This window comes from Staurois parvus, unplaced genomic scaffold, assembly GCF_062004578.1.
Source record: "Staurois parvus isolate SC_StPar_1 unplaced genomic scaffold, SC_StPar_1.0 ptg000644l, whole genome shotgun sequence".
NCBI classification, from domain to species: domain Eukaryota; kingdom Metazoa; phylum Chordata; class Amphibia; order Anura; family Ranidae; genus Staurois; species Staurois parvus.
The window spans coordinates 1,467,633-1,493,921 of record NW_028318440.1 but is presented as its reverse complement, the minus strand read 5'-3'; the positions used below and the strand labels follow the sequence as shown (position 1 = coordinate 1,493,921).

The 26,289-nt window shown below is 40.1% G+C and overlaps 1 protein-coding gene across 2 annotated transcripts in view; it reads right to left on the bottom strand.

Annotated features, from left to right (window-relative positions):
* ADAMTSL1 (ADAMTS like 1) overlaps nt 1-26,289 on the bottom strand; it is a 453,013-nt gene that overhangs the window by 365,941 nt on the left and 60,783 nt on the right. For both annotated transcript variants that reach the window (XM_089693959.1, XM_089693958.1), the window contains exon 2: nt 4,056-4,183. In XM_089693959.1, coding sequence (XP_089550085.1) covers nt 4,056-4,183 — 128 coding nt within the window. The remainder of the gene's footprint in view (nt 1-4,055; nt 4,184-26,289) is intronic.

Here is a 26,289-nt window from a genome sequence, read left to right as displayed (position 1 = left end):
ACAACCGTAAAATCAGTCTGTATATGCAGTAATGCAAGTGTATAATCCAAACGCACACATTCCTGCGTTAAAATTGGCTGTGTGTATAAGTGGGTGCTGCAGTGACCGTCGGCTGGAACCGAACAGAATCAGCAAGGAAAAAATGTCACCAGCACACCAAGGATCACCAATATGGGTCCAAAGGTTTTAATAAACGATCACATGGTTACAGCAAGGCAACATTTCAGAGTCTCGCAGGACCCCTTAATCAGGCATGTGACCTGATGAAGGGGTCCTGCGAGACTCCGAAACGTTGCCTTGCTGTAACTATGTGATCGTTTATTAAAACCTTTGGACCCATATTGGTGATCCTCGGTGTGCTGGTGACATTTTTTCCTTGTATATGCAGTAAAGTATGCTTGTTATACTCACTGTGGAGCCTAAGGGGTTAATCCTCTGCATTGTGTAAAAAGGCTGTTTGATCCTGTCTTCTCTGCCCCTCCGCTTGTTTAGTAACACTTTAAGTGTGCATATGCGTCTACACAAGTTATGCATTTACACACACTAACATGCATATATGTGTAAAATCTGCAGATATATACATCCCTGTGTCCTGCTTTCTTTGTACATTGATAACCGTAGCACATATTTTTGTTTTTAGAAACAGCTGTCTGTAGCGCCTAATTGATTCCTATAGTACTGCATTTAGATGTGTAGAAAACTATACTGTGTATACATCGAAATGTAAAAATTTAGATGCCTATGTGAATGAGCCCTTATTAGTACTTTTGGTAGTGCAAACTTACACCCTTATAGTGGTCACAAACTTCTGAAATTATTAATGAACAAAGCATATCCTTAAATAGTGTGTACTTGTCACAGTCCAAAGCACTTACTGTCTGCTTTCTCTTTCCTCTGCTGTCTGCATGTGTCACTTCTGAAAGTTTTTCTTTGGAGACAGCCCACTCCCCCATAGCACACATCATGTGACTGACAGCCTTACATGTGCTTGTTTCCCTATAAAGCGGTGTACATCATTATACGTTTATTCCATTCACTCAGGTATCAGATTACACCTTCCTCTGTGCACTGTGTGACATCAGATCCCTGCCCCCTGCCTGCTGTTAGCTGAGAAATACCATCTAAACTGTGTACTTTGGAAGGCCGTGGAAAAGAGGTGGCTGCAGATAAACAGGTGCAACTTAAGTATGAGGATTTGTTTCATCTCTATGTATCACCTGAGGCTATTCACTTCAGTGGACTTATGTAAAGAGTTATTATCACTTTAATTACTGACAGAGAAGGGTAGATTTACTAAAACTGGAGCACTCTGAATCTGGTGCAGCTGTTCAGGGTAGCCAATCAGCTTCTAACTTCAGTTTATTCAATTAAGCTTTGACAATAAAACCTGGAAGCTGATTGGTTTATATTCAGAGCTTCACCAGATTTTGCACTCTCCAGTTTTAGTAAATCAACCCCACTGTGTGGCTGATTAAATGCAGGTAAGGCACTAAGTGAACTGAATTAAATACAGACTTTTACAAAGTAGATCTGTCTGTATGTAAAGGGGAAAGCTGGCAAATCTACAGGTAACCCACAGCAAAAATGCGCAGACAGTTCTAACGTATCTAACAGTACAGGAGAAAACAAACTGCTGTAACCAAGTGCAAGAAAGTTCAAGAAAGGACAAATGAGTTAAGGCCGACATTTAAGCATTTTTCACGTGACACCATCAGTTTTACATCTCAAAATCAGTGGTGTGTAGGATTATCATTTTCATGTTTTTATATACAAATGCCAGCATTGTGAAGGAGGTAAATGGTATCTGTGTTTCAACAGACAAAAAACATTGCCAAATAATCTTTCATGGCAATTGCAAAACCTTTCCAGTCCATAAAAAAGAATATCTAAAACACAAGTATAGAAACATAAAAAAAAGACAAATGTCACCATGTATAAATACTGCGGAAAGCTGGAAACTTTAGAAAATGTTTCATATATTTTATTGTGTTGACCTGATGCAGACCCAGATTTCTGGAAAGGAGATACAGGCCTCAAGCTAGGTGACACAATTTTAGTGGATTGGGCAGACAGACCCTGGTTTCCAGTTTTAAAGCTTTCTTAAAGCAGTATTAAACCCCGAACCAAAAATGTCATATTTTGCAGTTTGCCAACTATTAGATATGGTGGCTGCATTAGTTTAATTATTTTTAGGCTTTTCCCCCTCTATTTTTTCCTGATGATCTAGACAGTAACAAACCTCCTATATTAAAGTGTATTAAAGTGTGCCAACTTTGGATAAAGGAGCACAGGAGGCACAGCAGACAGCAGCATTGCCAGTCTGGGGGAGGGGGGGAGGTGTTAGATGTACTAGTAGATTTAGATACACTGAAAAATTAAAGCTAAACTCCAGCTCACCCTTTATAATAAGTTACAGCAAACCCTGTTAGTGTTGAATGATTTGTCCCATCTCTGTAACTGAAAAATTAGCAAGAGAGCTTGTTCTTTTGAAAAACAACAGACTTACTGGCCAGATCACCAGGTGAAAATAAAGGAAAGAAAGACTAAAAAATAAAACTAATCCAGCATTTACATCTAAGAATTGGCTGCAATATAATAAATGTTTGCAAGGGTTGGAAAGGGAAGGGTTAGAAACTCTCAAGTTTTTACTGCTATCCAGGGCTATTGAGATGGAGAGCTGGATGTCACCACTCCACCTCACCCAATCAGAGAACGCTTGCATTCATTCAAAGAATACAACGCATACTCTGAATGAAGCCTGTGCCAAGTGGTTGATCTCTGTGTTCAGAATACAGCAGGTTGGCTGCCAATCAATGGAGATCATTGGAATAGTGTTGTCTACCTAGTGATTTCCAGCTTCCAGGAGCATCGGCCAGGTACGATACACAGTATACATAGTTACATTGGTTCAAGTTGTGAATATGCAGCTGCATGTTTGAACCAATCAAATGTATGCACTGGACACCCTTCCTACGTTGTATACCCAGTGATATTATTTCCAGGAAGGTGTGCACAATGTTACCGTTTGCAAGGACGGCTGAAAAAAAGTGACCGTCTTTTCCAAATAGGAAAAAGTTATGCTGGATGAGAGTCCATCCTGTAATTAGGGATGAGGGGAGTGATTTCAGATAAATTGATTTTGCTGCAAAGTTTCATACTTTTCCATTGGCAAAATTTTGCTCTGACGGAAGCTCACAATTTTGCTTACTGAACTCCTAAAATTTGCTTAGTGTAGATTAGTTTATTTGATTTAGAGGTTTATTTATACATTTTTCCACATTTGATTCACAAAACTTTCATCAAGGATTTACACATTTTTCCAATGGGTTCCAACTGGCAAAAATCTTCTTACACACAAGCAAGACATATGAGCTAGCTGTTTTACCTGCTAAAGAACCTGTATTTTTTGTCTATCCAGTCCTGAGATTCACACTTTCACAAAACTGTGGCATACAGCTCAGGCCAGTCTGGCAGGTCAGGCAACCTGTTTTTTCTCTATTGTAGTTCAATAACACTTACAAGCAGTGGCGTCCTGAGGGAGGTGGTGGTGGTGGGGGTGCGCCGCACCGTGTGACACCTAACACACCGGGTGACACCTACCGCACGGGATGACACCGGACCTGCTCCACGAAAATGTATGTTGTAAAGAAAGCCGACGATCACCGCAGGATGGATCGGATCTGCGGATTGGGGAGCATAATGGATCGGAGTCCGATCCATTATGCTCAATCCGCAGATCTGATCCATTCTGCGGGGATCGTCTGCTTTCTTTACAACTTACCTTTTCGTGGAGCAGGTCCGGTCTCTTCCTACTAGCATGTTCATTGTACTGTAGCACAACTTATTGCCTTGTGTACTGCTTGTTCCACCTCCAGTCTGAGCTCTGCTGTGCAAGAGGTTGATGCCAAATCAAATTCAGGTACTAACACTTCTCATATAAAAAATATACATCTAAGGATGTATTAATGCATCCAGAGTTGCAGTATTTTGTGTCTTTTATAACCACCTGAAGTTCAGCTACAAATAAGTGGTATTTATCAAAGTTCACAACTTACTTGCTACTAAGGCATCTCCTTAAAGAATATGATGCCCCACCACCACACGTCCTTGAACATTCACTCCATGATCCCCAAGCGTCCCATAATGTATCACGATCTTCTTCAGAACGAGCTGTACGAGAGCTCTATAGGAAAGAAAGGTTAAAATAAGACTCTCTGTATAATATTTACTACATTTTAATGTCATAAAAACTTGGTACGTTTAGACCACATTCACACTTTGAATGGGTGAAACCCTGATTACATGCAAGAACCCATGCTGGGGTTGCTGGTGATTAGCTGCAGGAAGCAGGCCCATTGAACGTATTGGGATTCTGTTGGTTCCTGCAGCTAATCGTGGCCATTCATCCAGGGACAATCTCTCACAGGTGATCACTGCATGAGCGATTACATGTGAGCAGCTGCAATAAGATGCAGGAGTCGGCAGCCTCCCATTGCTTTCAATGGGTTTCCCATAGTTATACGTCAGGAACCAATGCTGGGGGTTCTTGCATGTAATCAGTGTTGCTCCCATTCAAAGTGTGAATGTGCATGTAATCAATGTTGGGCCCCTTCGCAAGTGGGAATGTGGCCCAATAAAGCAATGAACCATCCTGGTACATGTGTTTTATATCACAGTGACTGATAAACATGCAATAGTAAATGTTACATTCACCATCTTATAAATATGCCCCGTAGGCTTATATGCAAAAATATAACCCATTCTATCTACCAGTTTTAGTGGCTGGATCTTCTAGTTTTTAACAGAGTACAACCAGGGGTGGACTGACAACTCATGGGGCCCCCGGGCAATAGGGGATCATGGGGCCCCTGTGTCCTTGCCCAAACTCAAAAAAGCCTATGAAAAAGGTACCAGGGGCATCTCATGGGGCCCCCTACTGACCCCGGGCCCTCGGGCACTGCCCGAGTTTCCAAATGGTCAGTCCGCCCCTGAGTACAACTTATACCGTTCAGTAAAAGTCTTGACAATAACCTAATTCAAGAGTGTGTTTTCATTTACACTATGAGCAGAACTAAGAGAAAATACAATTAGAACTGTCAAATAACTTTCATCTCCAGGGCAAGAAAATGACCCATAAAATCCAAGAACTGTCTTTGTACAATCTCTAGTCTTTATTATTGCATACATCCATAGGGATCATTTGTGAAATATATACACACATAATTAGCCTTTCATTTTGCTATTGCAAATAAACTCTTTCTAATTGCAGCAGGAAACCTGGTACCCCACCAGTTTCACACAGTAATAATAACTGGATCTATTTTGGTCTTCTGAAAAAAAAAAAAAGAAGAGGCAACAGGATGGGTGGACGAGCACAAAGGTGTTTATCCAGTGCGGTAATGAAATCACCTCCTGTGTTGCTAATCCAAGAGTAAATGGGCATATATCACATGATGCTATTTCCAGATCCAAATACAGTATGTTGCCTTTCAAGGTTCATCTGTTTAATAGTGGTATAAAACATGGCATACTGTATGTGCCATAAGCCATCTTATGTTTCTTAGCTGCAACATAATAAGGCTTAAAAAACGCATTTCTTAAGAAAAAGTTCTTTTTCATACTTGACACACTTTTTTTAAACTAATATAGCAGAAGCAATGCATGTAATATTACCTAATAAAAAAATTGCATAGCTTTGTCTTGTGAATGTGGGCAGATGGTTAGGTCTGCCTGCTAGGCGGCAATCATAGTTAGCTAACTTAGCAGGTAATAAATAAGTATTAAAGTTTGGAAGAATGGGGCCTATTGCCAAGAAAGCATTAATAGTTACTATAATCAAAATCCAGATAGCTTACACAGTGTAATATTGTCTTGCCTGTTCTGAACTACAAAGCAGATAGAGTGAGATGACTATAAATCAGCTTGAGCTAACCAAAGAAAGAATAAAACCTTAAAACTTAATAGTGCAATAATGAGAAAGTGTGACAGCCAGTTCACCAGATCTTTCCTGCTCCCTTACATGGAAATTAGATTGTACAATGTATACACTGGCTATCAGGGTGTGAAATGGCACATGCAAAAGACACACATCTTTTTTACTTGACTTCATATTAACTTGCTGATTTAATGTTTTTTTTGTTTCTTTGCAGGATACTTTTACCTATACATATCTACACCACCCTTCAGCTGTTGACATAAACATTTTCTTAAAGAATACTGGGTCCTTCTTGGTCGCATAAGGAATGTCCCCACAGCCCTCTCCCCTTTTTTGTCATTGATATTGTTGAAGTGGTTGTAAAGGCTGAAGGTAAAAAAACCTTCTGGGTGTAGCTCCCCTCTCAGCTCCCCTTTATACTTACCTGAGCCCCATCTCGATTCAGTTATGTGCATTAGAGCCGCGGCTCTTCCGGGTCTTGCTTTCCTTATTGTCTCACACAGCAGCTGGAGCCATTGCCTCCTGCAGCTGTCAATCACAGCCAGTGAGCCAAAGAGGGGAAAGCTGGGGGTGGGCAGAGCCGCGCTCTGAGTGTGAATGGACAATATCCATTCACAGTTGTGCGGCTCAGGAGTGAGCTTGTTCAAGTGCCCCATAGCAAGAGGCTTGCTACTGGGGTCACTCAGCAGGGGGGGAAGCTAGGACCCAAAAAAGGGTTTTTTGTATTTTTTTTTAAATTACAACCTTTAAAATCACTTTGAGTATGCTTGTGCCTTGTTGATATTTCATTTTCCAAGGCCTCTTTGGGAGTCCTTGGCCCCCACATTAACCTGCTCAGCTGTACAGATTATATTTGCATTTGGCTTTCTATTTTTTCTTGGAGAATCCTCTTGGTGACCTATATTTATACCGTCTACGTATTTTTTCTATATAACTTGATATTACATGCCAAACAGATGTAACCTAAGTTTTAAAATTGTTAAATAAAAACTAATTTGACCATAAAAGACACCGGGTATGAGAGAAACAAGCTGCCTTTGCTGAACTCTCCTTCTGAAAGTTAATTACTAAAGTAGTTAGCAGGTCAGTAGGGATCCCAGTTATGTATTTGGTTTAAATGCACAACCTTTTTAAAGCAATCCAATTTGTTTATTATAAATTGTCAAGAAACTCTAAGAGAGGCTATATTAAGTAAAAAGTCATTAGCATATAAGCACATATGAATACTTGATGATTTCAAGGTTTAGAGTCACTCGATTTGAGTCATTGGATCTGAGTGCTATTGCTTGGTGTTTAATTACCATAGCGTATTATAGAAGTAATAGCGGACATCCTTACCATGAACCTATAAAGATGGCATTGCTTAGAGAGAGCATTATTTACCCTATCATTCACCACAGGATGGTTCAAGGTGTATTCTCATCACAATAATTTGCCCTACTTGAGTTTGGGCTGGTTTCCCCCCTACACAATTCAGATGAACTCTTTTGAAAATCTTCTGCATGAACAGAGATAAGGCAGGTGTGAAAGCTTTTTGGATATGATCTATGATCAAACTTGTCTGAATAGTATATGCAATGCCTTTCTGTGTGGGACAACAGTCACCTATTTTTTTCTGGATGAAGTGGAAATGTTTGCCTATAGGCTTATATATGTATGAATGTAATGTATTATTTAAATCCAATTTCCCATTAAACCTGGAAGTTCAATTACCTATCATCCCATTATGTTAATAGAATAACTTTAATGTTGAATGTAGAGTTGTCACCCTTCTATATAGTCATGTATCTTGGAATTAATCCTTACAATCATCAAGCAGTGTAAGGCTAGGCATACATGATACAATTTTCTTGAGAAATTTGCTTTAGATTTGCCAAAAAGCATATAATACGAGACCAAACCTAAACAACACTTTCAATAGCATCCAATTAGGCAGGCCCTTACACTACATAGTTGAAGGTAAATCTAAAGGAAATTGGACAGAAAATTGTAAACAAAATGTATAGTGTATGGCCAGCCTTAGGCTGGGCTCTGCCCAATTTCCTTTATATTTACCTTCAACTATGTTGTCCAAGGGCCTGCTTAATTGGATAGAATTGAAAGTGTTGATTAGGTTTGACCTCATATTATATGGTTTTTGGTAAATCTAAAGCAAAATTCTCAAGAAAAGTGTATAATGTATGGCCAGCCATAGTCAAAGAAACTGACTAATCACTGTAATGTTTGTTACCATCCTGACAGATAATGCTGTAGAATATCCTGAAATAAAAATCATAGGAGGTTTAGACACTTTTACACACGTTTAGATGCTTTTGGCTTTTTTTTAATTCCAAACGCTCCTCTCCTAAATGTGCGAGTGATTTTTTCTTCTGCCTCTAAACACTACTGCCTCCTGTAAACACCTATGTGTGCATGGCCTGGGGGGTGTTTAGAGGTAGAAAAAAAATCAAACGCCCTTAAAAATGGCATTGTTGACACCCAGTATGCATGAGGCCTAAGAGGTTTGAGATAAACCATTTAAAATTTTTACTGTAACTGCCAAAAAAAGTCTTAGCTAGAATTCAGCTTTAATTTGTTAGTCAAGTCCATCTACATTTGCTCCCGAGACTGACAGTTCTACTGTCCATGAGTGTCCATTGGGGTCTCCATAGCTCTTCCAGCCAGAGTGGAGATACTCTAGGACATGAAGTGAGTTACTGGGCCATGGTGTTGTGTTAAATGATTATGAAAAAGGGAGTGAAATTACAGTATGTTGTATAGTCCAGAAATGGTTTATTTGGCACATATGACTAATAGGCTGTTCTGTATGGTGCTCTCCTTCTCATAGACCTTCTATGCCCCATTTACTTCCAGAGACACAAGTGAGAGACAATACTTCCAAAATGAGGGGAGACACTTGTCACGCGAACATGTGCCTGTCCCTTCTTTCTGTACTATTGACAATTGTAACATTTTGGATCTCCCCTCACTTTATGTTTCATTGGCAATGGTCACCATAATAATTAAAGAGGGTCAATCTCCCCAGTGAGGGCAAAGACAGATGTAACATTTTGTAAGTTTTTTTGTCTTTCCCTGCTCTATCCAAAACTAAAAAAAAAGTTTGGTTTTAGATATATTTAATCAAAACAGAAAAAAACAATATACAAAGACTATCTGTAAGAACCAATAGGGCTTTAACAAATAGTAATTAAAACAGACTCCGGTAAAAAAATGTATTTTCCCATGTGCCTACACTGCATGGGTTAAGTGCTCGTTTTGTCCTAATAATTTGTAATAATTTTGCCCGGATTTCTTCTTTAAATACATGACACATTATTTATACATGGTTGAGATCAGTTATAGCACTCTGAACTGACACTTTAACAAAATGATAGAATGTTTTTATATAAAACTGAATGAATCACACATTCTCCTTCAGGTAGGGCTGCAGGTGAAACGTGAGAAACTGGCATCTGGTTTTCTGAAAACTATTGAGTAGTGAGTCATATTTTGTGTAAATCCTATTTAAATCCTTTTTTTCTTCTGTAAAACTGTATTAAACATATTCTGTACAATTTATGTTTAAGGAACCATGAGAGGTCCTTCTCTTGACAAGTACTGCTATATAGGCAGTAAATTGATAAAAATCTGACTGTCAGATAGCATGATCCATAAACTGCATAGTTGTAGAATACCATATAAAAGTGATCAAGCTCATTCAATGACTTAAATGAGTTAAGCACGTTTGGGTTTTTGAATGTAATGTTTTCCCTTTTAAGTTCTGCATATGTAAGATTATATTTTAGCAAATGTGCATCTGGAATATTAGTCAGCTAGTCAGAACAGCACTCAAAGGTCTGAAAATATATAAAACAAATACTATGTCCTCAGAGCACAGACTTTACAGAGATCTGCTTTAAAGAGAACGTGTTGCCACATTTTTCCCTGTCCACTATACAACTGTTTGTAATCTGTACTTACATTAGTTCTCTCTGCTACGACCACTTGAGCTGTCTAAGCAGAGATAATATCACCACTAATCTAGCAGCAAACTGACACTTGCTGGAGTGTCGGATCCTTACACTTCTAAACTGCCTACAAGTGTTCCCCCACAAATAAAGCGGGTGAGTCTTCACAGGGAGATCACAGACAGCAATAAAACCTGATAGTGGTTCTAATCCTTCCAAATTCCACACAGTGAAGATCATTTGCAACAGCCAAGGCATTAAACTACGTCAACTTAACTCATATTCATCTTTTACAAAAATCTGCAGAACTTCAATTACTTTCTAAAAATGTCTCAAAAGCAGTTCTCTATATCAAAAGATGACACATTAATGCATAATGGGTACTTTTTAAAGCAATTCAATGTAATATATTCATCATTCTGTGCAGGAAATATAAATAATAATAATTTATTATATAATAATAAACAATATATAAACAACTCATCAGCAAACAAAAATGTTTCCTGTCTTCCCCCTAGACCTAATTATTTCTTCACTGGGTGATACCATCTTGCCTCTCATACAATATAGGAAGGGTAAAGTGTGGCTGTCAATCACATTAATTGTTCACATGTCATTCCTATGGCAGCCACGTGTCACTGCTCTATGCATATGTCAGTGTTCATGTGAGGTGACAAATATGCAGATGAGGTTTTAACTGCTTCCATTTGATAAAAAAGAGGAAACCTTCATATCAGGAACAGCAATGTTTAGTTGGCTAAAATTGTATGTTTGGCGGGAAAGAATGTATATGTTTGAAACAGCTGATGAGTGGATTATGAGGATAACACTATATTTATATGTATTGGGAATGGAATGGGTTACTGCAACAATTATAATCCATTGACTATGAACAGCAACACCAAAAAGACAGATTATTTATATTGTGTCAGGTCCAATTTTCTATATAACAACATGTCTAAGACTAAAGTCAAGACCATCACATTGGAAGATACAGTGGTACCTCGGTTTATGAATTTAATGCATTCTCCGGGAGGTTTTGTATTGCGAAAAAATCGTAAACCGAAATGCGGTTTCCCATAGGAATGCATTGAAAAACACCTCCACACTCGACGCCACGTGCTACCCACACACTACCCACAGACTGCACCATGCATGGGGGCAGCGCGATAAACCGCGATAAAGTGCAATGCATCCTGGGGAAACTTGCTTCGTATTGCGAAAAAAATTCTAAACCGAGGAATTATTTTCAATGGATTTTCATTTGTAAACTGAAAATTGCATTAAACTAGGCGTTCGGAAACTGAGGTACCACTGTATTCCTTCTCTTTAGTTTCCCATGGGAATACTGAACACATTGTTACTTCTATCACTCCTTTCTAGCTTCTCTTCCACCCCTGATATTGTTCTTTTTCTTACTCCCTACCCCCAGCACTTCAGCTCCCTCATCCCAGTACCAAAAGATGCACAGCCCTCTTGGACCTCTGAAGAATTCTGAGGGGGTTGATTTACTAAAACCAGAGAGTGAAAAATCTCATGCAGCTCTGCATAGAAACCAATCAGCTTCCAGGTTTTTTTTGTCAAAGCTTAATTAAACAAGCTGAAGTTAGAAACTGATTGCCTACCATGCACAGCTGCAACAGATTTTGCACTTTTTTGCACTAATTTTAGTAGATCAACCCCACTGTCTAGAAATACTGTTCAATAAGTGTGCTAGCATTTCTGTTACTGAAAATTAAGAATTAACCAAACAAAAGGTGGAGGCATCTAATTTTGACCCAGTGGTATAACTATTGTGTTTGAGCATGACAGGCTAGATGACATCTGTGTGGATAGGGGTATACCCAATAACACAGTTTATGAACAAGTGCTATCAAAATTCTCCACACACATAATCACATGTTTGAAGACTAACAATGAGCAATATAATGATGTCAGCTCATCACACTGCACCCACAATTACAAAACCTTGCACAAAGGCCTGGAATATCAAAAGCACGCTCTTGTTAAGACCTCCTCAGTGATTTACTGGTGTTATTAACAACAGGCTAGAGAAAAAAGTCTGCAATGCCCTTGTAATATGACTTGTAAGAGCATGGGTAGAATGATATGGATAGCAGCTATAACATTTAACAACAATGAACCTAAATATAGATGTTAAAAAGGGGATATGGACAGATAAGCTAAAGAAGGCCCCTTCAACTTGCTATCCATAAAAATAGTATACAATCCAATCTATAAAATAACCAACAATATAGAGTCTTGTTTTGATATCAACTCCACCAATACTAGGAATATGTATTTTTCCATTGGTCTCAAAATTTCCTCCCAAATATGATCTAGTCAGCTTGAAAAACAACTAACTGGTAACAGCTTAATTAGCGACGAAAAACTCTATGTTATGCTGCCCTGAGAGAACTAATTATGCACCCACTGAGCATTCTCATCCTCTCGCACATAATAGAGTAAATAAAGTCATAAGGGTTGATTTACAGGCTGTTCACTTTGCAAGGGAATTTTTCTTTAGCTTAGTGAAGGAGAAGAAACTTCACTGACTTATACACTATATTGCCAAAAGTATTGGGTGCCTGCCTTTACACACACATTAATTTTAATAGAATCCCAGTCTTAGTCCATAGGGTTCAATATTTAGTTGGCCCACCCTTTGCAGCTATAACAGTTTCAACTCTTCTGGGAAGGCTGTCCACAAGGTTTAGGAGTGTGTCTATGGGAATGTTTGACCATTCTTCCAGAAGCGCATTTGTGAGGTCAGGCACTGATGTTGGATGAAAAGGCCTGGCTCACAGTCTCTGCTCTAATTCATCCAAAGGTGTTCTATTGGGTTAAATCAGGACTCTGTACAGGCCAGTAAAAATCCTCCACCCCAAACTCGCTCATCCATGTCTTTATGAACCTTGCTTTGTGCACTGGTGCGCAGTCATATTGGAACAGGAAGGGGCCATCCGCAAACTGTTCCCACAAGGTTGGAAGCTTGAAGTTGTTCAAAAGGTCTTGGTATGCTGACGCCATAAGAGTTCACTTCACTGGAACTAAGGGCACAAGCACAACCCCTGAAAAATAACCCCACACCATAATCCCCCCTCCACCAAACTTTACACTTGGCACAATGCAGTAAGCCAAGTACCATTCTCCTGGCAACTGCCAAACCCAGACACGTCCATTGGATTGCGAGAGAAGCGCGATTCATCACTCCAGATTGTCTCCACTGCTTTAAAGTCCAGAATGTCTCCACTGCTCTAGAGTCCAGTGGCGGCATGCTTTATAGCACAGCAACCGACACTGTGCATTGCACTTGGTGATGTAAGGCTTGGATACAGCTACTCGACTATGGAAACCCATTCCATGAAGCTCTCTGTGCTCTGTTGTGCTAATCTGAAGGCCACATGAACTTTGGAGGTCTTTAGCTATTGACTCTGCAGACATTTAGAGACTTCTGCACACTGTGCTCTTCAGCATGCTTCGGTCATGGATGGACTTATTGCACAGGTGGCAACCTATCACGGTACCATGCTTGAATTCACTGAGCTCTGAGAGCAACCCATTCTTTCCCAAATGTTTTTAGAAGCAGTCTGCATGCCTAGATGCTTGATTTTATACTCCTGTGGCCATGGAGGTGATTGCATTTTTAAAGTAGATCAGACCCATACTGTCAAAATCAGTCCAGCAATGTCTTTGTACAAAAATTTAAACATATGCTAAATAACTGTCCTCCATAGTGGTTTTAAAAAAAAATTTTAGCTTTGAAAAAATCCATTGTGCATAAAATGACGCATATGCTAAATACATATCCTCTACAGTCTTTTTCATTTTTTAGCTTTATAAAATGTTCTCGTACATAAAATAACATATAAGCTACATATATGTTCTCTGCAGTACTTTTCAGCTTTGAGAAATTTCCATGCACATAAAATAATGTATTTGTGAGCTAAACCAAATGAAATGTACCAGCTTTCTGGTTCACTGAAACACTAGTTTGCTTTGCATTCCCATTTAACAGGATCCTGTGGTAGCTGACTGCTATAAAAAAGGGTGACCCATGTCAAAAGGTCTTTATGTTTCCTTTTACAACAGTTCCTGAAAACACGACATTGCCAGCTGTAACCAGAGGATATCTAGGCCTGATACATTCAACTAGTAAATGAGTTCCTGGATAAAAATAAATTAAACACATTATTACCAGGCTTTTTAGATAAGGGCCCAAAAAAGGACCTCTTTGTAAAATAATCTAGCCCTTGTAATCCTACTAAATATTACATGTCCATCAACTCTAGCAAAGAAGATGAAATTTCAAATTAGGCTTACAGTTACTGGCTGCTAAATATACAGAGGAGGAAAAGGGCATCAGTGATTGACACAAGCTTCTTCTACAGTTTCTTTTATATGCATGTCAGACATTTTCGCAGTGTCAGGTATTGGAAGTGTGTAGGAGAGGTATTTGGCAGCACATTGAGTTCTGGCAGAGTTCAGTCATGTGTTAGGAGAAAGGGTCAAAAGTCTTCATGGACGAACAACTGCAGGCTAATAAATTGAGTTCCCCTTCTGAAAACTAAAGTGTCTGTAGTGGCTCTAGGGACATAAATAAGGGCTGGGTGCACAGGAAAAAGAAACCACTTTGCAGGTAGACAGTGGTGATTTATAACATTTGAACTTACTTTTTAAATGGTGTGCCAAGTCAAAAACATTTCCTTAGTTTTGAAAAGAGTTATTAACCCCTGTTGAGTTATTACTTCTCTCTGGGGCCCCATTAATTTGATTTACTCGTGCTTCCTGTCCTGCTGATAATGCTTTCACCAGGTAGGAAGTAAATGAAAACAGAGACACAGACAGAAATAAAAGTCTGAAAGGGGTTCTAGCCTTCCTGTACTTTACTAAAGAAAACAATTGTATTTCTCTTTGTGTTACTGTTGGAGAGCTACCCTCACTTCATGTCTGGTAAAGGGGGTCAGCAGGACAGGAAGTGTGGATAAATTATCTGGCAGAGCCCCGGCTAGCAATAAAAATTTTTAATTCCTAACTCTATCCAAAATGAAACATTGCCGTTTTGGCTGGACATACACTTTGATGTGGGGTTTGGGGTGTGGGGGTGCAATGTGAGGTTTAATTCCACAAAAAAATTAAAAAGAGATTTTGCTATCAGGGCTCATTTACACTGGTGATTTTTTACAAACCCCCACCTGCTCCCCCTTAAAGTAATTGTAAACCTCAGACATGAAATATGAACAAAGTATATCCCTCTAGAGTGTGTACTTAACTCAATTAAAAGCACTAAGTGCCATTTTTCTCTGTTTCATTCCTCTTCTATCAGCATGAATCGCTTCTGATAGGTTTTCCTGACACCAAAAGAAAAATGGTGATAGAGAGGGACCTCCAGCAGAGTGTCAGCCTCAGCTCTGTTCCTGTGTGCTATGTGGAAGGGGGTTGTGTCTCTTCTCTCCAATCAGTTCTCAGAGCTCTCCTCACTGAGCTCTGCAGATTGTAACTTCAGTCGTCCGTTCCCTTTTTTTTTTTTTTGTTTACGAATGATTTTTATTAAAAGATAGACAACAATAACAGTAAAATCTCTTGAGGGTCAAAACACCTCAAGAACAAGGCACTTAGGTAAGTAACAATAGTATAAGATACAAGCATAAAAAAAGATAAATGCACGTACATGAGTAAGGCAGCCAGTAAGAACTAGAAAACAACCAAGCTGTTTCCAAAGAATCAAAACAGATCAAACCATGATAGACCATCAGTCAGAGAATAAATGTCGATATGTTTCCCAACCATCCCATTTTCTGTTGAACAAGTGCATCCTATCTAGCAGTGTATAATGAATACGTTCCATGGCCATGTCAACTCTCCACAGGATGGAGGCCAAAAGAACCGTCGGGGACTTCCAATGAAGGGCAATGGCCCATAAGGATGAGACACAAATCGAATGGATTAGCCTCATCTCGTTGACAGGAACACCTGAAATAGGGGCACCCAATAAACAAATTTGCAAAGACATAGTTATTGGAGTATCCGCCAAGGCAGAGGCCACAGCCAAGATTCTATTCCAGATCAAGGAGAGACTAGGACAGGCCCAAAACACATGCACAAGGGTTCCAGCGAGGCCGCAGCTCTGAAAACAGAGGTGCGACATCTTTGGGAACATGATATATAGCCTAGAGGGGGTATAGTACCAGCGAGTTAAAACTTTAAGGGCTGTCTCATGGACCGAGAGAGATCTAGAGCCCCTGATCCCTTTTTTCTGAACTCTCAGACAAGCTTTATAAATTCTAAATTGTGAACGGATGTGAAGAAGAGCAGACTTCAGGTAACGTGGGCAGTACAGTGGCTAAATGGTTAGCACTTCCGCCTGGCAGTACTAGGGTCGTTGGTTCGAATCCCAACCACGGCACCACCTGCCTGGAGTTTGCATGTTCTCCCTGTGCCTGCGTGGGTTTCCTCTGGGTACTCCAGTTTCCTCCAACACTCCAAAGACATGCTGGTAGGTGAATTGGCACCTGTTTAAATTGGCCTTAGTATATGAATGTGACTTAGGGACCTTAGATTGTACACCCCTTGATGGTTAGGGACTGATGGGAATGTACAATATATATGTAAAGCGCTGCGTAAATTGATGGCGCTATACAAGTACCTATAAAAAATAAATAAACAGGTACAATGTATGTAGGAGGATTTGTTTGAGCTCTGTGTTGAGGTCAGTCACTTCAGAGGGTATCCCACTCACCGGCCACTTTATTAGGTACACCTGTTCAATTGCTTGGTAACACAAATTGCTAATCAGCCAATCACATGGCAACAACTCAGTACATTTAGACATGTAGATGTGGTGGAGATGACTTGCTGAAGTTCAAATCGAGAGTCAGAATGGGGATTTAAGTGACTTTGAACGTGTCATGGTTGTTAGTGCCAGATGGGCTGGTCTGAGTGTTTCAAAAACTGCTGAATTACTGGGATTTTCACACACAGCCATCTCTGGGGTTTACATATAATGGTCCGAAAAAGAGAAAATATCCAGTGAGCAGCAGTTTGTGTGGATGAAAATTTGGTGTAAACAACATGAAAGCATGGATCCAGCTTCCTTTGTATCAATGGTTCAGGCTGGTGGTTGTGGTGTATTGGTGTGGGAGATATTTTCTTGGAACTAGCTAGGTGTACCTAAGAAAGTGGCCGGTCAGTGTATGTATGGGATTACAACCACTTTAAGCTGCAAAGGCATTGGATGGGGGTGTACGCATGCTGTAGCAAAAATGAAACCTGCTATTGTGCCCAGTGGACAGTACAGCTTGCTGAACAAGTGAATGGGGCTGCACCACAATAGTGGTGTGAGCTTTTAGTGGTTAACCACTTCCATACCCGTTCACCCCCTTCCTGCACAGGCCAATTTTCAGGTTTCAGCGCTCTCACACTTTGAATGACAATTGCACGGTCATACAACACTGTACCCAAACTAAAATTTTATTATTTTCTTCACACAACTAGAGCTTTCTTTTGGTGGTATTTAATCACCACCGGGATTTTTATTTTTTGCTAAATTAACAAAAAAATACCAAAAATTGTGGAAAAAAAAACATGTTTTTCTTTGTTTCCGTTATAAAAGTTTGCAAATAAATAATTGTTCTTCATAAATTTAGGCCAAGATGTATTCTGCTACATGTCTTTGGTGAAAATAACCCAAATCAGTATTTATTATTTAGTCTGTAGGAAAGTTATAGAGTTCACAAACTATGGGATATATCTGAAAATTGATCAGTCCTAAAGTACTGACAGCCAATCTAATTTCGTGAGGTCCAAGAATGTCAGAACAGTACAGATATCCCCCAAATGACCCCTTTTTGCAAAGTAGACAGTCCAACGTATTTCATAACGGGCATGGTGAGTTTTTTGAAGTTGTAATTTTTTTTGTCATAATTTTTTGGAAAATGAAAAAATTAAAAAAATGATTTTCACGATTGTTTTTTACATACTGTCACCAGTGCAGTACAGCGTCATCATATAACTGGCATGGCGGTGATCAGGGACACTGACTGGTGACAGTACAAAAAAAAAATTTATAATTATTTTTAAATTTTTTATTATTTTTAATTTTTTATTACATTTTTTTCTCTTTTTTTAAGATTGTTTTCTTCATATTGCACCATAGTAGTATAATGTTACCATAGTAACATTGCACTACTTTGGGGAAGTGATCAGTATTTTTTTTTTTTTTTTTTTTTTTACACAATTTGTTTATAGCAAAGAATTATTTTGCTGTAAGCAAGCATTTACCTGAATGAAATCGATTCATTTAGGGTTTTTTTTTTGTGATTAGCTGTGATTTGGCCATGGCTAATCACATGACACAGCTGGGCTGTGATTGGCCCAGCTTGTGCATGTGATCGCTGTGACCATTCACAGCTAGACACACTTGTATACAATAGATGGCATGAAAGGAAGCCATCCATTGTATACAACTGATTGGTCACAGCAGGTCACAAGGTACTGGCAACGGGGCGGTACACAGATCTGTCATCGGCCGTGTCCGAGGTACATAGCCGGTGACAGATCTTGCTACAGCGCGGCCCTGTGGGCATGCGCAATGCGCGTTCCAGAAAGGACACCATATGGCGTTCACGAGGATGGACGAGCTGTTCGACCAGCCGCCATCTGGCTATAGGCCAGGCGGCAACTGGTTAAAATAGGCGGTGAGGAGGTGACACAATGCCTCTTCATGTCTCATCAAATGCCCTCTTAAAGCAATCCACCACAGATGGCTCTTCACAGGGCTAATGCTAGTGTAAACTAGCCTTAATTTAGGCCTTTTGTGTTAGATCACACTGCAGAAGCAAAAAGAGCAAATCATACATCACAAGACACACAGCACATATTTCAAATCTGGTTATACAAAATGTCCATTTCAATTAAAATAATCCTAGTCTTAAAAGGTCCTGCACATACTTGGCTTGAGAACAGATGCCCTATCTGACCAAAGCTTAAACCACAAAACACTCTGGGTATTTTCACTACCGCGGAGTCAAAAGGCCTATGGTTACCTTGGAGGAATGGTTATTATTTCAATTTGGCATTTTCCAGAGACATGACTTACACTGAAAGAGATCCTGCCAATGAGAAAGAACAACACTCTTCTAGCAATATATAAGCAATCCTGTGTGCAAGGGCATTCTTTGATGGAAAAGCATTTAAACCCAGCAGGATACTGCTCTTTCACATGCCGCTTGCCTTTATTCTTATTATGGTAACAAGTGCTCCCAATCACAAGCTTACTCCAGGAGCAGAAACTATATAAACATCTCTCCTTTTATCTGAAGCCTGAAAGATCGTGCCTAAATTGAGCTATTGAAACAATCTGCTTTTTTTTTGCTGTATAAAATGACCTCCCTATATGGAATGAAATCACGCTTCTCATTAAATTAATAGCCGAAAATAAATTTAACCCTGCCAGTAATCACTTAACACAACTTTTAACTTTCTTCCCAGGGAAGTAATATACACTTAACCTTAAGCTGACCCATATAACTACAGTACCACCCAGCATGAGTTCAATGCCACAAGCATTTTAAATCAGCAAAGGAATTTAACGGTCCTAGTAGGGACATATTTTGCAGGACTAGGCACCTGTGTTACAGACTCACAGTCAAAATATTTGTGTAGGTTTTCTTTATTCTTGATAATGTAAAGTTTCGGTGGCAACAAACAAAACCCACAGATTTTGGTTGGGACACATGAGGCAGCAGCCATCTTTTGCATATTCCTTGGAACTGTTTTTATATCATGTCCTGTGTTTTGGGCGATGAAAGCGTATTAGAGACCGAGTCAGTGGCAGCCCTCGTGAATACACTTAGGTGTTATTTGGCTCATCTCGTGACATTAACTAAGACAAAAAAGAGCTGGCCACCAGTATGATCCTCTTGATATTCTTTATAGGATACATAACATAAATACAGTGTAAAAAAATCTAACATGGTTTGGCTATCACAGCCTTCCTCATAGTCTCATATGGCTGTCACAGCCTTCCTCATAGCCTCGTATGGCTGTCACAGCCTTCCTCATAACCTCATATGGCTATCACAGCCTTCCTCATAGCCTCATATGTCTATCACAGCCTTCCTCATAGCTTCATATGGCTATCAGAGCCTTCCTCATAGCCTCATATGGCTGTCACAGCCTTCCTCATAGCCTCATATGGCTGTCACAGCCTTCCTCATTCCTCAAATGGGTATGAGGAAGGCTGTGATAGCCGAAATGTGTTAGTTTTTTTTACATATGTAGCTAATAAAGAATATCAAGGGTATACTGGGTGGACTGACTTGGATATACTATGTGTGGATCTGGACATCCCAGCCTGTGCACGGGTCTCCAGCATGTGCATCAATGTTTAGCATTTGAGCTTGCACATGATTGTTGTTTTCTTACTGACTAAGTCTTGAATACTAGTGATTAGCCCACAGCGATTTTGGCTTACTTACATGATATGTCTGATTTTCTACATGTACCTGGAGGTGAACCTTGGTCTATGGCACTAATTTCAGTGGAGCTATTTGACTTACTATTGGAAGCTGCAGAATCAAGGTGCCTTCAGATTCATGCACAAAGCCAGCCTGGACAGGTGAAACTGTATGCCATTCATATATAAGACACTGTGGGGATGGTTTATTAATTCATGTGCAAGGTAAAAAAAAAATCTACTTCTGTTTGAACATTGCTGGATGATGGAAGTCAGTAGAGCTTCAACTCATTCACTAAGCTAAGGGTAAAGTCCCTTGAAAAATTCAAATTCCCTTGTAAACTCAACCGTTGATTTACCGTCAGTAAATCACCCCCTGGGATTTATATATATTTATTTATTTTTTTAATCTATCAATCTATCAATCTATCTATCTATCTATCTAGCTATCTATCTATCTGTCTGTCTATCTATTTATCTATCTATCTGTCAATCAATCAGGCTATTCATCAGAGCTATACTGAGGGAGACACATACCAGGTACCTGAAGACTTAAAAGCGTTATGTCTGCCAGGTCTGAAACAGTGCTTTAGACCATTTAAAGAAGTACATTCTGTTAATTCAGGAAATACTGTATTCACAGCAGAATTTGGATGGCAAACTATATGTCTTTATGAAGCTTATCGATCAATACGCCTGAATTTGGACTTCATCTGACGATGTTAGGTAATGTTTAAGGGCGGAGTGTTGTGTCTGGAAAATGGACATTTGTTTTGTTTTTTGCTTTTAATACAAAAATGTAAACACAGATATTAAAGACTAGTTACCCTGTAAACAAAAAGGCACCTAGAATACTCACCCTCACACTTCTAATAAAAATATTTAATATATTATATGTTCAATATAATCAAAGATCTCAGGCACACATAATCTTCTGCATTCACATATGGTGTGTTTGCACCAACCATAAAGAATAGGCAATTCTCCGGCATGCCTTCTGTTGTCAGTTATCACTGACCTTTGGAGCTGCAGGCACTGTAGAGAAATTAAACCATCCAGAGCTGCTGAGAGAATGACTAGATTGCATACAGACAATGGAAGCATTTGTACTACAACCACCTATGGTGACAGTTGCAGCTACTTTATTTAAGTGTATGTAAAGCCTAAAGAGTAGTGAAAGGATGGAGCAGTGATTTTCCCTTAACTTCCTTTCCCCAAGACACAAAAGAAAGTGAGAGGAATCCTCATCTAAGACAACAGTCACTGAAACAGGTCCCCCAAATGGAAACTGTATCTTCTGTTTCCAGTAAAAACTCTTTCAATTTTCCTTAAATTTCTGCCTTGGTGAAGATTGTCACCTGCACAAACAGAGAGGGTGGTGAGTCATTTATCCCTTGGTAGGGGTTCTAATCCTTCCCTACCTAATTCAAGACTACAAAACAAGTTCTGGTGCTGAGAAATAAAATTATTGAGCCTTGAGTTTTGCTTTTGGTCGATAGCACAAATTAATTTGCCTGTGTAAAACTAAGCAAACCATAAGATAAGTGTATACCCATGAAATGATATTGCAGAGGGGGTTTAAATTTATTAGCTTTCTGTGGCGCATGGGTGAATCTGATGGGCAGAAGAGGGAGGTGCACAATAGTTCATTGGTCTAGGTTTAAATTTTTAATTTTATGGTATTGAAATCACATCAACAATTTAGTAAAACTTTAAGTTACCGGTACTTATTGTTTACTTAGATAATTACATAGTATAAAACACATTTTTGATATATTTAAATTTTTATATTTTAAAAGGAAGTAAAACCTAAATCTGTAAATAGGAAACCATTTTATTAAAGCCTAACTTAACCACTTGCCCTCCAGAGGATTTACCCCCCTTCCTGACCAGGCCATTTTTTGCGTTACGGCGCTGTATTAACTGAAAATTGTGCGGTCATGCAACGCTGCACCCAAATGAAATTTACATCCTTTTTTTCCCACAAATAGGGCTTTCATTCGGTGGTATTTGATCACCTGTGCTTTTATTTTTTGCGCTATAACAATTTTTTTTTAGAAAAAACAACATTTTTTACTTTTTGCTATTAACCACCTCCCACCCACCATATAAGGCAATGACGGACACAAGGTGGTTCTCTCGTTCTGGGAGGATGTCATATGACGTCCTCCCATTCTAACCGCGCATGCGCGGGTCTGGGAGCGTGCAGCACGGCGATCGGTGGTCCCTCGGACACAGTGGATCACCGATCAACGGAAAGAGACAAAGATTTCAGCTCGGTCATGTGATCAGCTGTGTCCAATCACAGCTGATCTCATGTAAATAGGGAAATGCCGGTTATCGGCATTTCTCTCATCACAAGCTGTCACGCTGACAGTCGAGAGGAGAGGAGAGCCGGTAATCGGCATTCCTCGGAGGGGACATGTGCACTGATCATCAGGGCACTGATCATCAGTGTGCCCTGATGATCAGTGTAGCCCCAGCAGTGCCTCCTGTCAGTGTCCATCAATGCCAGCTGTCAGTGCTCATCAATGCCACCTGACAGTGCACATCAGTGCCTCGTCAATGCCAAATATCAGTGCCTACTGAGCTGCCTTTCAGTGTCACCTATCAGTGCCAGTCAGTACCACCTATCAATGCCAGTCAGTGCCACCATCAGTGCTGCCAGCCAGTGCCTATCGGTGCCAGTCAGTGCTGCCTATCAGTGCCACCTAACAGTGCCAGTCAGGGCCACCTATCAGTGCCAGTCAGTACCGCCTATCAGTGCCATATATGAGTGCTGACTTTCAGTGCCCATCAGTGATACCTGTCAATGCCCATCAGTGCCACCTACCAGTGCCTCATCAGTGCCCATCAGTACCACCTATCAGTGCCCATCAGTGCAGCCTCATTAGCACATATCAGTGAAGGAGAAAAATCACTTATTTACAAAATTTTAAAACACAAACTAAGAAAAAACTCTTTTTTTCAAAATTTTCAGTTGTTTTTGGTTTTTTAGCAAAGAATAAAAAAACCCAGAGGTGATTAAATACCACTAAAAGAAAGCTCTATCTATCTAAAAAAAATGATAACAATTTCATATGGGTACAGTGTTGCATGACCACGCAATTGTCATTCAAAGTGCGACAGCACTGAAAGCTGAAAATTGGCCTGGGCAGGAAGGGGGTATAAGTGCCCAGTACGCTAGTGGTTAAACATGTCCAGTAAAAAAATAAAAAAAAAATCTAATTTTTTCATAAATTTAGGTCAAAATGTATTGTGCAACATCTTTGCTAAACAAAATACCAATACGTGTAAATTAATTGGTTTACGTGAAAGTTATAGCATTTACAAATGATGGTATATATATTGGGATTTTTTTTTTTAATTTTTACTAGTAATGGCGGAGATCAGCGACTTATAGCAAGACTGCGGCTGGCATTCTGAAACTGGGGGGAACTGGCTTGGTGAAATTGACATCCCCAGTGACACCAATACAGTGATCAGTGCTAATAAAAACACTGACACTGTACTAACGGCACTGGGCAAAAAGGGGTTAACATCTGGGGTGATCAAAAGGTTAACTTTGTGCTGTGTGTGTTTTACTATGGGGCTGTGTCTGTGTTCTTCACTGTAAGTACACTGCTTTGCATGGCTGGGCACAGCCATTCAAAGCAGTGTGCACAAGCTGACAGAGAGATGAATTATATTGTTTACATACAGTTCTCCCCCCCTCGTTGGAGATCCTCGGCAGTCACTGGGTGCCGGCGAGTAATGGGGATTCTGGTGGCAGCGAATGGCAGTGTGGGTAAGGCGCGCACACCCCCTATTGTTAAACCACGTATATATATGTGATTTTGTGCACCCGTGCCACCCTGTAGCAGTATATCTGCTATAGGGCGGACGGGAAGCGGTTAACCACACTTGTGTTCTGTGATTCCAAGAAGATACTGGAGGTGACTTACTAAGTGAATTATTTTCAGACAAAAGGAATCAAACCTGTACTGGTCTCATATGGCTATCACAGCCTTCCTCATACATTATGTGCAGGTCAGGTTCAAAGTCAAAGGAGGTTCAATTGCTTAGTTGGTTAGTTTAGTAAACCAATACCATAGGGTCTCTAAATCAGGTTTTGTGCATATAGAATGAATTATCAATTGGCTCAAAGCAAACCTTTGTTTTCTATGAAAGAAAAAGCATCAGGTTTACCTAATTGCCCCATTTCCGAGTACCATATGCAAACTTTTCCTGCACTTCCCCCATTGCCCATGCGGTCACTGGGAGTGAAGAAAACATCTGAGCATGAGATTCACGCCTCTTGCTTTCAGCAGGGTGCCTAGTGATTGGCCTTGAACTGTCACATGGGGCAGGGAGAGATTCTTCAGCCTTGTTTAACCTCAGACTCAGGGGCGGACTGACCATTTGGAAACTCAGGCACTGCCGAGGGCCCGGGGTCAATAGGGGGCCCCATGAGATGCCCCTGGTACCTTTTTAATAGGCTTTTTTTGAGTTTGGGCAAGGACACAGGGGCCCCATGATCCCCTATTGCCCGGGGGCCCCATGAGTTGTCAGTCCACCCCTGTTCAGACCACACATGCCTTCTTTTTCTCACTACCCGAGGACAGATGGAGCAGCAAGGGTGCAAAGTGAAGATGAATAGATATTTCTGGGGAAGGGGCTCATTATAGCAAACCTGTTGGTTTTATCTGAAATGGAAATATAACTGGTTTGCATTAAAGAAATCATATCTGAGTAAAGAACATAACAAGTGGTAGAACCAAAATCTAGCCCCAACCTGTTGGACTCCCCACCCAGCAACTGTTGAAACTGCACTGCCAATGTTACCACAACTAACAGCTTCTTGGCTTCATTACTATAATGCTGCCTAGCCTCAGAACATGCCAAAGAAAGCCAAGTAGATCTTCAAGTGGGGGCAGCCTCAAAGCAGCTTAGAAGCACTGTTTAAACAATATATTGGCAGAGATTCAAAAGGGGGGCATGTGAATGAGTTTTTCACTTTCTCTCAGAAAGCAGAAATTATAATTAAGTGCTATATGTTTACACTAAATGTATTATTTTACTAGAACTGCAGAAACCACAAGAAGTGTGTCCAACAAACATAGAGGAATATAATGATAAGCAATAAAACAATATTTAATGTTTTTTTAGGATTCCATCTTTCTAATCTTGCTTATATCTAAAATGTGTATTTACCCATGTGAACAAGAGAAAGTAAATTGCCTTGGAACTGTTTGCAAAGTGAAAATAGCTGTAACTGATGTAGAAGTTGCTGCTGTGAAATTAACAGCATCCTTAGATTACATCTAGGATGTACTAAATAGTCCTCATTTAATCTTCATTAAAGTGGTTGAAAAGGCTCAAAAGCCTTCTGTGTGCAGCATCCCCGCCCCCCAATCCTCAATGCTTAGCTGAGCCCCATCATGATCCAGCGATGTACACAAGATCCTCGGCTCTCCCTCCTCATGGGCTGGGACAGGCTGTCAATCACAGCCAGTGAGCTAATGAGGAGAGAAAGAAGTTGGGGCTAAGCAGCGGTTGTGTGTGTGAATGGACACGCAGAGCAGCTGCTCAGGAACGAGCTGCTTGCTCTGGGGGCACTTGGCAGGGGGGAGGGGCCAGGGCCACAGGCGGGGGACCCAAGAAGAGGAGGATTGGGGCTGTTCTGTGTAAAACCACTGCACAAAACAGGTAAGTATGTTTGTTATTTTTAAAAATAGCCATTAATATTGATTTAACTTCAAGGACTCATTCACACCATAATGTGTGCATGTAATGTATGGGATTCTGTGCAATGACATGCATTGTGTTAAGGCAACCTATTCAATTCAACACCTTCCCTCCCGGGCCTATAGCAGATTGACGGCAGAGCGGGACACTTGCCATTGTGACTGGGCGTCATATGACGTCCTGTCAAAACAAGCCTCTGACATGGCCGCGCACCTGCGCGATCT